The 13,803-nt window shown below is 38.4% G+C and overlaps 1 protein-coding gene across 1 annotated transcript; it reads right to left on the bottom strand.

Annotated features, from left to right (window-relative positions):
* Positions 1-3,101: 3,101 nt before the first annotated feature.
* Positions 3,102-9,955, bottom strand: zic1 (zic family member 1 (odd-paired homolog, Drosophila)). Its single transcript, XM_070882391.1, has 4 exons — positions 9,885-9,955; positions 6,267-8,050; positions 4,627-4,790; positions 3,102-4,166 (listed from the first exon to the last, which is right to left on the bottom strand). Exons 2-4 carry the CDS (start codon positions 7,240-7,242, stop codon positions 3,969-3,971), a joined length of 1,338 nt encoding a protein of 445 aa, XP_070738492.1. The 5' UTR covers positions 7,243-8,050; positions 9,885-9,955; the 3' UTR covers positions 3,102-3,968.
* Between the last annotated feature and the right edge of the window lie 3,848 nt (positions 9,956-13,803).

Below are 13,803 nucleotides of genomic sequence, written 5' to 3'. Positions count from 1 at the left end.
AATCGTCAGTTGTAAACATCAAGGTATTCGCTGCTTTAAGAGCGGTCTTGTGCAAGCAGATACTGTATAGAGACGGAGATTTTTTTTAAATAAGTATTTTACTGTCTCCTTTGTTTGTCTCCAATGTTGCATTTATAAGTAAACAAGGTTCGTGTTTGGAGAACCAGTGATATAAACAGCACCAACCTGCTCTCATGTTATCAGTACGTGCCTGTTTTTAAAAAATATATCGTCATGTTCAGCACCAAATAGGAAAATCCACTGAGTGTGTTCTGCTTTTGGCATTCCATACAGTACTACATTATATTTTCCAGTTAAACAGTGCATAAATCAAAAATAGGTCTGAAAGCATTTTCTCTGAAGCAAGCCATTGACAACGTGGTCTTCGGTTTCTGCTAAATAGTGTTGAACAGTCCAATCTATCGCTAACCCTCGTGGGTTTCAAAAATCAATAAACCATGAAGCAAATAGCAATAAAATAAAATGTATATTTTTTAGAAATTTAGCAAGAAATAAAATCCACTTGGCCAATAACGTTGCTCGTGTACTTCCAGGTCCGTTTGAGGTATGCCAAAAAAGTCAAAAATCTTCCGCTGTTCGGGATTCTTTGGGTTTTGGTCGCAATGATTCGAATCGTTGTGTTAGAATTTGAAACAATTTTTCGTTTGTGTTTAATTTCCATTTATTAAAGTTATAAATGCTAAACTTGTGCTTCCATCGATCGCCAAGTACTCCTAATGCTCGGCAAATCACCGATAGGTTTCGAACCGAGAGGTAAATAAAGATAAAATTTTCGTATTTTCTATCAATAAAATGAAAGCAAGTAAATTTCAGAATGTCTAAAGCCTGTGGTCAGGGTGTTTGACAGCCACTTTCCACAATCTCAAGGAATGGGAAGCCCAGGTTCGTGTCCGTGCAGTTTCGCAACCTGCAGACCAGGTTCAAAACACAATGCGCCTTTCACGCAAACATCTTGTCAATAATGGGCCAGTTACTGTTGCATTTTCACACAGGTACCAAAAACTAAATCCTGCATATTTATTTTATTTACTGACGTATCAGGGCAAAAGTTCCAATATGTACTGACAATGTTGTGCCTATTAAACAGTACTAGAACCGATTTACTGTTTTTGTTTACAAACAGTACGCTCTCCTGCACGGCATTGCTGTCTGTGATTTGGGGACTTAGAGTGATGTGCATTTACGTAACTCTTATAATGCTAAATATTTTCACTGAATGGTTTAAACTGGGTTAAATATTTATTTCAAGTGTTTTATTTCGACTTTAATGGTTCTGTTCCTAAGATTCACAAATGGGCAAATAAATAAAAAAATATATCAAAGTATTTAGGCATATGCAGCATAAAATCTCTGCAAATGACCTTTTTTATGTTGTTGCTCAGTGAGGCTCCATCACACTCGCAGCTCAGCCTGCCTTCAGAATCCTCACAATCCTTCCTTCTGCAAGGTGGCGCTCTATGATTTGATTTTACTCTCAACACTGCCATGGCTGACTCTTACCGGCTGCTGAAAAGCGTAATTTCAAAAGTGCCATTATTCACGAACATACATAAGGCACTTGTTTGTTTTTTTTTAAACTATACAAGCTAATGAATTACTAAATGAAGTATATCTTCACTGGGCAGAATCAGCATCCTGCACACTGCCTGTTAGTCAGTTAAAACTATTTCAATCCGATGTTATAAAACACAAACATTACGTTTCAGAGTATGATTACTGAACTAATATTTACGAATGTAATTGTATTTGGTGCTACATTGCGCTTTCTAGACCGGGTGAACTTATATTTTTCTCTAAACCGCCTGCTACCACATAGCACTGGCCTTGCTAACCCTAATCTTTGAATAAGCAGTTAAACTATCAATCTCATCTCCCGGAAGGTCAGTTTCTGTTATGTACTCTATGGACATCACAAGCATTCGTAACTTTAGCTAGCATCATGATTTGTGTTGTCTGTTGATATGTTGTCTGCTTAATGGGGCGGTCATGCAAGCTACAATGGAGAACAAAGCCCAAGAGTTCCAACAAGCGTAGCTAAGTTAGTGGAAGTAGTATAGCCCGCAAATCTATCAAAGTAAATAGCAAAGGAGACAATCTGATTTAGTGAAACAGGCGTTCGGCTATAGTCATTAAGCATAAGTAATTTAGAGTTTTATTTTTTCCTCATTTAGTAATTTGCTATCAGAACATCATCGAATGGAACGGATTTTTTTAAGTGAATGGGAATTAAATAAGTAAGGCGCATAAAGAAAATCAGATTACATAAAATAAATTGTGTTCTTGTAGATTTAATTTCGCACTAAGTGGTTGGGTTTAGAACCATTGGTTATAATTCACAGTAAAGAACATAAATTAAAAATGATTTCAATTAATGTCAGCTAATAACGATTATAATTGCAAAGATATGAAAGCACGAAGGTCTCAGCTAATTGTAAAAACGCACACATGCATTTTTTGCCCCTCCCATGAAAAAAAGTTTGAGAAATCTGTCAGAATTGAATCTTTAAAAAGTGTTTGCAATAATACATAATTATATTGATATGTTTTAAATTCTATGCCTTTCAAAAAAATCGTAATGTTGATGGCAATATTTACCAGCGCACTTCCATAAGCAAATGTGTCCAAAAAGGAGACATTATTCTTTCGCTAACTTCCTGTGAAGTGAGGCGGGTATCTTTGCACGACGCATCAATTAAATGCCCAGCGTTAATATTTATATCGGAAGAGTAATCTTTTTTCTCTCTCTAATATTTTATGGCTGCTATTGCAAGCTCTGCAAAGTTAATTTAACATATTATTATATAGTGATCCAAAATTTTGGTTTCATAAATTTAGGTATGAATACTAATTACGCACTAAGCTAATATCAGCAGGGATGCTTTCATCCATCATTTTTATATCTCCAAAGGCACTTTTCTGATGGTTTAATAGAGACAATTCCAGCAAAGTAAAAATATGTATATATATTTTCACTCCCTGTTTCCTTGGTTATTTTATTCTGTGACGTGCAATAGTTTGCCGTTATGAATAAAAATACTGAATGCAACGCACTGGATTTTGGAATCTTTAATATTGTAGGAAATGTTATGGAACAGTTTGTAAACTAGGCTTTACATACGAATGCATCTTTCATAAATATCGAATATCTGTAACACGTAATACCGGTAATTTACGTACATGCGGATAAATATGGAGATTGGGAATATATACATAAATTTATCGCAACTGCGAAGGCAATGAACAGATAAATTTCTTATTTTGCTTTAATATCAAGTCTTACATAAAACAAAGTTACATTTTAACACGGAGTTCCAAGCTTGCACTACGATTTTTTTGACATAACAAGCAACACTTTGAACACTTCACTACTCCGACTGGACTTTGGGACGAAAGGTTTGCACTGGATACAAAAAGCACATTAATAACAATAGTATCTGCTAGCTTTCTGACGCTCAGTTGAGACTGAAATACAAAGTAATTCACATTTTGGTACACATCGACTATAGTAACTTTTTTTTGCCATCCATAAACAAATAATTGCATTTTTTTCCAACCGTCGCCCAGATATGCAAATACCACGTTGACAAATCCCCTGTGATATGTCTATGTACAGGATTCAAACATTAGACTCTTAAACTAGTAATTCTATATTTACAAAAAGGAAAGAAAAAAGGCCGCTGCCATAGAACACATGCAATTTCAGAGCTTTGTCAGTTCTTTCTTTAAACCTAGCACTTGGCAATGGCTAGAGAAATAGCATCGTCCTACATGCATTTTAAGATTCGCTACTACGCAACCTTTCAAAGGTTTTGGTTTCTTCCTTTCTTATTATTCCTTTCGGCGTCTATTGGCAGCATTTTTTTGTCTTTGATTCCTCGCGATCGTAACTTTGGAGTCTTTTTTGAAAAGTTTTTTGTTTTTTTTTGTATTTTTTGATGTATGTTTACTTAAACGTACCATTCGTTAAAGTTCGATGAAAGCGTGCTGTGGTTGGATGTGTGGTGGATTGCAGAAGATGTTGGGGACATTGAACTGTTGGTCTGGTTTTCTGTGGAGGGCGACACGATGGTGGGGGGTGTTGAGGACTCGTAGCCAGAACTTGCCGCAGGAGAAGGCTGTGACCCTTGAGAGGATGCTTCGTGGACCTACAAAAACCATCCACCATATAAAAAACAGCCTTAAAGACAACTAGAGCGCGGGTGTAAGGCTTTGTAATAAATTTGTAAAATATATATTTACACAATATACCGCTTAAAATAATAAGGCCTTTTTAAAAATTATATCTAGGTTTTAAAAAATCTGTTGTGATATTCCAAATTTTAAAGTAAACAAAGGTAGCAGAAATTGCCCGATATAATTTTTCATTGAGATGAAAGCTGTCAGAACTGTAAACGATGTTTAGATTTGACCTATGATAGAATAAAATATATTGACCATACAAGGCTATAAAAGGGATACTAGCTCTTTAATTTAATGTGCACAGCGTTGAGCTGTCAGCTATTCAAGATGACCATTCTCTTTCCTTATGCCCTATCAAAACACATTTGTATTTATTAACTGCAACTATAAATGCTTCGGAATCCAAATTGTAATTTTTTTATTTACCTTCATGTGTTTCCGTAGCGAGCTGGGATGGGTATAGGACTTGTCACACATTTTGCAGAGGTACGGCTTGTCAGAAGTGTGCACGTGCATGTGCTTTTTGCGATCGCTGCTGTTAGCAAAACGCCTGTCGCACCCTTCGAACTCACACTTGAACGGCTTCTCGCCTATCAACGATGACAATTTTTTATTAATACAATTTTTAGCTCTTTTCAAATTCACTATTTATATAAAACCCTAAAATTACGATAAAAAACGAAGCAAATCAGCCATCATGAAAACAAACACTTATTTTGAATCACCCTTCCTCGCCAATCTACAACCATGCCTCGCAAATCGCAGAGAACTGCGGAATTTTCTAAATATATGCCCATGCACATAGTTCGGAATATTATGAAGAATGAATAAGACTAATTAATAAATGTTGATTCTTTGCTTAATTTATGATATCGACAGAGACTGGTTACACGATGTTGCAGCTGCCGTAGCGGCCTTACTTGCATATATAAATGTTTACTACCCTTTTAAAATTGCAGTGGTAGGTTGAATAAAGTTTAAAATATGTACCAGAACAGTTTTAGGTTTCTATTTCTTATTTATAATATTGTCCCTCTCTGATACAAGCAGTGCTTTCATGATAGATCAATGTAATAGCCCCTTGTAACGCAATCGCTGAAATAGCATTTTAAGAAAGACAACGGAAATGATTATTTGCTAATTCTATTTACATTTTCGCTTTAATTAAACCGTTTCCAATTCTGTTTATTTAAAGTAGGAGTTAGTGGACATCTCATGCAGTGAAGTGAATTGTTGCTAAGTGCCCCTGGAGGTTTTATAGTCGAGAAAGTGTTAAATCTCGACTTTGCAAAATTTTTACAACTACCTAACCATTATCTGTCATTAACATCGACATTGTTGGCGAGTGTTATTTTTTTCACAAACGCCTATTGTGAACCAAGTTTTAAAAGGTTGTGAGCTCTGGGGAGTCCAAAATATATGTCTTAAGGCATACACACATATAAATACATATATTCACACACATATATATTTACATGTATACAACGTTTGTGTATACGAAAGTTGATTTGGCAGTTATTTATATAGACGCACTTATATATATAGAAAGATAGACATAAATATGCAAGCATAGAATGAGGCAGAGAAGAGGAAGCGAGGAACAAGAATTTTCTCTATTTGTTGGTTTTGAATTTCTAACGAAACTAGGCAAACCAGCAACAGTGAGTATTTTCCTCTTTAGATAAAATTAAGCTTAATGATAATTTAATTGAAAATAAACTATTACAATATATTTGTAGGTTAACTATTTTTCCATCAATATTGTAATAATTATGTATATTGTCGTACAACCGCACAAAATGTAATATATTTCTATATATATATTTAAAACAGCGCGCCCACAACATCAATATACAGAGCACAGAGAGTTAAGCAAAATCAAAATACTAAACATGTTAATTTTATTCTGATATAAATATTTATCTGCACATGCATCTACAACACGTTTACTAAATAAATACGTGGAGTATCCCATTTATTTAAAAATGAAAGTAAGATAGAAACGGCTATAAAGTCTTTGTAATATTTCATTTTCTCCTTTACTCTTTAGAATACATTCACCATACCTGTGTGAGTTCTTTTGTGGATCTTGAGATTTTCTGATCTGGCAAAGACTTTGCCGCAGCCAGGGAATGGACAGGGGAATGGTTTCTCGCCAGTGTGGACTCTGATGTGATTTACAAGTTTATATTTGGCTTTGAAAGGCTTTCCCTCTCTTGGACACTCTTCCCAGAAGCAGATATGGTTGGACTGCTCTGGTCCCCCAACGTGTTCCACTGTTACGTGAGTAACCAGTTCGTGCATCGTGCTAAAAGTTTTGTTGCAGGATTTTTTAGGATTCGTCAACTGTTCGGGCTCTACCCATTTACATATGAGTTCTTGCTTAATAGGCTGCCTCATATAACGAAAGAAGGCCCCGGCCCCATGGTGGGCCGCCATGTTCATGTTCATGGGGCCATAGCTGTGTAGCTGGGTCGAGGCGTAGTGGTCCGATCTGGGACTAGTGACCTGGCTGTATTGATCTGCTCTGCCGTACATGTCCCCAGAAAAGCCTAGGCGCATTTGGCCGTTCATTACATGTGCATTGGGAGAAGCGTGGGTCGTCGCCTGCTCGTGAAGCCCCGGGAAGAGTAGGTGCCCCGCAGCGTCAGTATGTCCATGGGGTCCCGCAAAACTGCCCGCAGCCGCCGCCGAAGCGAACAGGCTGTGCCCGGCGCTGGCTGCTGCCGCTTCCCCAAAGCCCCGATTGCGAAACAAAAAGTCCCGGGTCGAGTTGAACGCCGCGCTACTGTACGAACTCACATGGCTGGGATGGTGACCCAGAGCCGCGGCGTAGCCTGGAGCCTGCGACGTGAAGGCAGTTTGACCCGATGCGAGATCGTGAGTGCTGGGGCTGATTTTAAAAGCACCCATCCCGTCAGCGAAAGGATTTATCCCCAGCCCCACTTCTCGGTCGTTGACATCGCCTGTTGAGTGATGTCGGGATGATCCGAAGGTAGTCACTCCTAGAGTAGGATACTGAGGTCCAGCGTCCAGAAGCATCGTCTGGCGATGGGGGGAGAGAAGGAATAACGATAGAAAATAAAGAAAAGCGAACAACAAAGAATTCACAACGAAACTTGCTTAATATAAAACAGTCTCTGAGTCTGTTTGCAGGACTTGCAAAAACTCCTTATTTTTCTTTCTCCCTCTTCGCTCTTCGGCGTGTGGGAATTTGCTGGAGATATTTTCCTCCTCTGCAAACGCAAATCATGCAATATTGTCTTTTGCGGTTTATCTTCCTGGGGAGAAAGTTTCACCTCATCAGCCGGGCGGTGAGCTCGAGAATGATAGCGGCAATCATTCCTGCAGATAAATGAATTGAGAAGACAACACCATCCCCTTGATGAATGGGAGTTGGGGGAGGAGTCACGTGGCGCTCGACGTCTATGCCCATTGGCCAGCCCCGTGCTGCCCCGTTGCGCCCTGCCGCCAATCAACGGCCCGCGGCGCTCGTCCCGCCTCCTGATTGGCCCGCTCGCCTCATCAATCCCAGGTATTGTGCGCGCCTGACAGTCGCTCCTGATAAATTATTGTCGAGTCCAGATTTTCTTTCTTTTACTCTCTTTTTTTTTATATAATATGGAAAGAGGAGGGGGGGCTGGGGGGTGGTGGGGGAGGGGGGGGGTGGTGGTGGGAGAGAACTGAAGAAAAACTCTTGTCTTCTTCGACTTCACAATTCAGTCACCCCTTGTCAGACTGTTTGAAATTCGTTAATGTGCCACAACTCCAGACGAGAAAAAAAGCGGGCGGCTTCCTTTGTTGTTCAGTAGCTTTTTGATCGCCGGTGAAAATTCACTTACCCAGATGACTGAGCAAAAAGAGAAAGAACACTCTTTTGAATTGGGTTAGGAAAATGCATATGTTTGGATTCAGTACAAACATACAACACTTGGTTGTTTTCGAGACGAAACCCTTGATTAACCTGTCTTTCCCCATGTAAAAGGCGATTGAAAACATCTTGCTTGGGCCTTTTTTTCCATGGTGACAATGAATTACTCTATACATATCTATAGGTTCTCAAACAATTGCAGAGTAGCTGCAAGTAAGGATTTCCCTCATTTTTTTTAAAAGGGTTTGGTGTTCTTTTCTTTGATTACGAACAAAGAAAGAGAAAATGGTTTATGAATACTGTCAGTTAAGAAAAATGTATCTCCTTCCCACATCATGTTTTAGTTTATACCTTGCCATTCACAACCCCAAATATGTTAAAGTCCATCTTCTGTGTTTCTGTAAAGTAATTTATTTATTTACGTGAGGCCAACAGTTTGCATATTCATTAACTCTAATTATATTCTAGTAATAGAAACGTAAAAAGCCAACAAAGAATCGGAATCGTTCAATTTACCTTTTGTTAACCACTTCAATGAGCTTCCTTGAAGCTAAATCTGTGTGTTAAAGTCTTATTTTATAACAAAGAAGCCTTACCGCATCCTTTAATAATTATCTCCGTTAGTAAACCATCACTTTGGAAGGACACTGATTGAAATAGTTGTCTTATTTCCTCCCCCCACCCCCACCCCCACCCCCTCTCCCACCCCGTCCCCTTCCAATTCAGCTTTTTCTTATGGAACAACATATTTACACGAAGACTTGTGCTTGCTTACTTTTTTTTAACTCATATTTTTTAAAGGTTTTCACATAACGGTACAACAGGTTAACTTCGAAAAAGATTGTTCGCGCGAAGGTATTGGCGTAAGTGAAAGCCCCGGCGGTTTAAATGACTGCCTTCCGACGCTCTACGGCAGCCAAGTTCCAGTTATATTTAACAGCAGCGCTTTTGTTCAAGGAAACAAGTTTATCATTAAATGTTAGGAAGCTGAGGGACAAGGCTCACGCGAGGACCTTGTAGCTCCAAATAATTTAAACCCGGTGCCTCTGGAGTGCGTATTCCCAGTCCACGACAATTTGAGGCTGTACGCTTACTTTGCCGAAAGAATACGAGGCGGTGTGGATGTTTAATAGAGAATTACAAATGAAGATTTTAGGTGCTTTAATGATCTCGAATTGTCTTATGCGAGGGTATCTGTTATAGTTAAACTGACTTTTCCGATGCAATAGATCCCACGCTTGTTGTGCGCATAATGAAATGTTATTTTTTTGCTTTAGTCATGTACTCTGCTGCCTAAGAATTAAATGGAACGTGATATTGTCTTGCTGAGTGATTACAATAGCTACCATCATAGCATTACTTTAAATGATGCAATATACTGAAAACATGGATATTAAAATCACAGCAGTCTAGTAGCAGAAGCTGGAGTAATTTGATTCAAAAAGATTTACTGCTCATTGAAAGAGTGTGCAAATTCTAAAGGGACACTTTAAGAGTATGAAAGTAAATGTTTCCCATAGCATTATCTTTAGGCTACATCTCCAAATATACAAAGAAGGCTGATTTTAAAAGTTGTGGGATGGTAGAAGTTATCAAGTGGGATTTGCGGCGCTCTCCGCAGGAAACGCAGGCTGCTTGAGTTCAAAGCCACATGCACCGACGTGACATATAAGACATTAAAATATCATCCTGACGGCTCATTTCTGCTCCATCATACATTCTCTAACTGCTTCCAGAAATCTTGAAAAGGCGAAATGAAGAATGACTACCTATTCAGAGCTACAAAGTAGATTTTTTTTTACTTCGAAGTTACCTGAATTAAAAGATCGAAGACATCTTCCTCAACAGGTGGAGGACGGTAAGAGAGGCACGTGTATTCAAGTGACTTTTACTAAACGACTCCTGACCCCTGGATTTCCATCATCTTTCATGTAAATGCAATTGACTAAAAAGAGAATAGAGATATCAGTCAGATTTTTGTTTCCTCAGAATAGCCCTTGTCAGGGGCCATCATGTTCTAATAAAAGCAAAACTAGGTGCGAATGACTGTGAATTATGCATTTCCATTCGAATGCACTTGTGTGTACCGATATTATCCCTCGGATTGTTTTCAGTCGATGGATAGCAAAGCATTTAGTTGTTCTGTGAAGGGAGGGTGTGGGGAGGATATTTGCCTCGGGGTTGAAGTGTTAGTTTACAAAAGAAATTGTTTTTACTTGATTTAAAATTCTGACTATTTTCATTGAGCCTAATTTAAAATTTAAATTTGATTTATAACTTGAAACGAAGTTAATCTTTCAATCGTTTATTTGCGACTAATATGTATGATCTGTTGTTCTCGTTAAAATGCAGTTTTACTTGTATGTACACTTGCACCTAGGATTGTTTTAATGCGCGAATGTATGTTTGAGTACAGTGGAAGCTCTTCAAAAAGTGCGCTGAGCAACGCGTGTCCTTTATCCGCGTTCTCCTGTTAAGCAATGCTTTAGAATATTGAGGTAATGAATTGGTGTTTGCATCCACGTTCCCTTTAAACACATATTCCCATTAATGGAATGCCATTTAAGTGAATTCAATTGTAATGCAAAAGTTATCTTGCAAATTTGTTCCTGATGACTGACCCCAGCACCGCATATTTAATTGGCACCTTTTTTAGACATGATCTTATGCATTATTTGAAGTGCCCTGATACTAAATGTCAGAGTATAGTTAGGATTCTTGGTATACCGTTTCAGTGTCTTAGATACCGTTTCGTTTATTATACTTATCCCTATTAAAACTGATTCGAATGAAGTTAGTCAGTTGGCTTTTGCGCGCAAGGATAGCTCTGAAGTCGCCGACTTTTGAAATACCATATCGTTTGACCCCTGACCCGTGACCGACCACATGTGCCAGAACCACACAATGCCACATAATGCATACCTTAGAAAATATCAGCTTTGCTCAAAGTAAAAAGTCAGCGACTACAGTTGAAAACAATGGTTCAAAATATAAGTGCTCTTTATTTTGACCAGCAAACGGATGCATTTTTTTCCTATTATCACGTTGGTATAAAGCTGTCCTATAGTTATATCCACAATAGTAGATACGACGGGATTCCAGTGGTGGGTGCTTCATGGTTTGTTTCTTTTTTGTGTTTTTTAAAACTTCCTTTTCTTATTATTCATGCAACCGAGATTAAGTATGATTTGTACACTTGCACTGAAAAAACCCTCAACAAAGCAATCCCAATTTCAGATCGTATTCCAGCGATGTCTGGGCAAACTCAAATATCAGCTCCGCTCAAACCGTTAGTTAAAATAGTACCCAACGCCTTGCATTATACATCCGATTAAGCAGACATTCGTATTTCTAGTATTTTATTTCAAGCAGCCCACGACTTTAAATTAAATTTCCAACTGCCAAATGTTTGTCTTAGAAACTTTAGGGGATGGGGAAGTTTTGAAGGTCACCCTTGCCTTACCTATTATCCGCCTGCCCGCCTTGCGATCAGTGCATCACATCACTGTTACAGATGTGATTGGTATTTGGGACGATTTGTTCATACAGAGCTATTTCCATTTTCTGAAATTATTTCCAATATATATATAAAGTAATACTCCTATGTGAATTTCGCGTTACAATCTTTACAGATCTTTTACCCAACGTATCGAGGTGTCCCCTCTGACACTAATTGTTTTATCTTTTTACTGAATTTATTCTATGGCTAGAGATGGTTTAAAGATTACGCGAAAAGTTAACACTTCGAGATTTCCAAATTTTGGGAAAGACAAACGTTGTATCCTTGTGTTTGCCGCCCGCCCCCCCCCCCCCCCCCACCCCCTTCGGACAACTGTGGAAGAGTAACCATGACAGGGCCTATGATGACTTTGGAAATACGCGTGTTTTGTTGAAATGTTTACTTTCGATTTTTTTTAAACAAGCTACCGTAAAAGATGTCAGCACACAAATGCTTTCACATTGCATCTGAAAATTCACCAGATTTGGGGGTCTGGGAGGGCTGTGGGGGAACGAGTTCGTGAGGACTATCCAGCGCCTCACTATCAGCAGCAGTAGTTAAGTTTAAAGTTAAGGACACAAAGTTACAGAAAGAACTGAAATGTCACAAATATATTCTGCAAATAATATGGTATTGGGCCAAATAAAATTCGAGAAAAAAACACGTAAAAAAACATAGGAAAAAATAGGAGGCCATGCCTACTCTGGTGGTTTATGGATCAATAATGTATTCTTGAAAATATTGCCTTCACACAGTAAACGTTTTTTTTTGTATTATTGGATGCATTTTACACACAAGTAGCCTTTCAATTGTTCAACAGGACAAAGGGTTGCCCCATTGGATTTGGCCAGGTATCCACTGCACGCTATGCGTCCGATCTTGTAGCATAAAAACCTGACTTGAAGACATTGAAACTAAAAATATAAGCCAACCGTGTCATTTTGTCAATCGTATTATTTATTAAAAGAACATTTGTATCGTTAAAGTACACGCCGAACAACTTTCAACTTTGCTTCATTGCAGTCGTTTAGTCTATCTAGTTGTCTCGCTATTTCGTTATCTGGCTACTTATTTATCTGCAACATTGTACCAAAGAAAGTTACTACGACTGCACTTTTTTTTAGGTTGTCAAACATCCCATGGTGTTCCTGGCGCTGTCTGAGGTATGTGTAATTTAATGGAATGGACGAATCTCGGAATAAAGTGCATACTCTTACAAAATTACACTCATCGTGAAAGATGACGCTGCAGTGGCTATTTTGCAGGTCTGTGTATTTTTTTAAATTGCTGCAGATGCACCCACACACATACACATATATAGACGCACATAGATACCACATACATGCAAACACAGACACACACACATATATACACCCACATACGCTCATATACATGCACAAAATCATGCTTCGTCACAGTTTTTGGGGGGATTTCTTTCCATTGACCTAATTTAAACTGCCAATCCCTGGATTATTTTCCGACTTGTCTGATACGTTGTACAAGTTTAAAATATAGGCATCGCCTGTTCCAATACAGGTGCGACGCCTAATTTCGTCGAATTATTAAGTTGCTGCTAAATGCGAAATAGAAATTGCACTCACTGAAATGCAAACTTGCATGTGACAGAATCAATTGTTCATAATATTCGAATTCCCACAACTATCTTTGAAACCACTTTTTATAATAAACTAATGTAATGGCAATTTTAGGTCTTACCATGATATGCCAAGGAACTAAAAGTTGTAATTTGCTCATTTGGTAAGTTATTGGCACAAAGGGTTATATTATCTTCTGAATAAATATGAACACGGTGAATCTGTAACCGCAATCGTTGCCTAGCGAGACTATCGGTATAAAAAAACACTTACCTATGGAATTAGGATCAAACATAAACATTTAAAAAGGCACTGGGACCTCTCTTAACTCATGGTTTTCAACCTCCAGTCTGTATAGTTGTCACTTACAGTGTTTTATGTGGTCGCATACTGTACAAATTAGTGACAGTACATCCCACAAGCAGCTGTTTGCGTGGCAGTACTAGAATTAATATTTGACGACCATCGCATTGTAACAACAACCTTCGACCCAGTGTGCTTGGACTGCCACATTATTCTATGACACTTACATTCTTTAATTCGTTTACGGACGATTTGAGTGTAATGCATGTTGGAAGCGTATTTGGATCAATTTAAGACTGAGGCTTTGATCTCTTTCATGGGTTTCTCCCCTCTTA

Source organism: Pristiophorus japonicus, chromosome 6, assembly GCF_044704955.1.
Source record: "Pristiophorus japonicus isolate sPriJap1 chromosome 6, sPriJap1.hap1, whole genome shotgun sequence".
NCBI classification, from domain to species: Eukaryota; Metazoa; Chordata; class Chondrichthyes; family Pristiophoridae; genus Pristiophorus; species Pristiophorus japonicus.
Note: the sequence above shows the minus strand (reverse complement) of the source record. Positions and strands in the feature narration are given on the sequence as shown.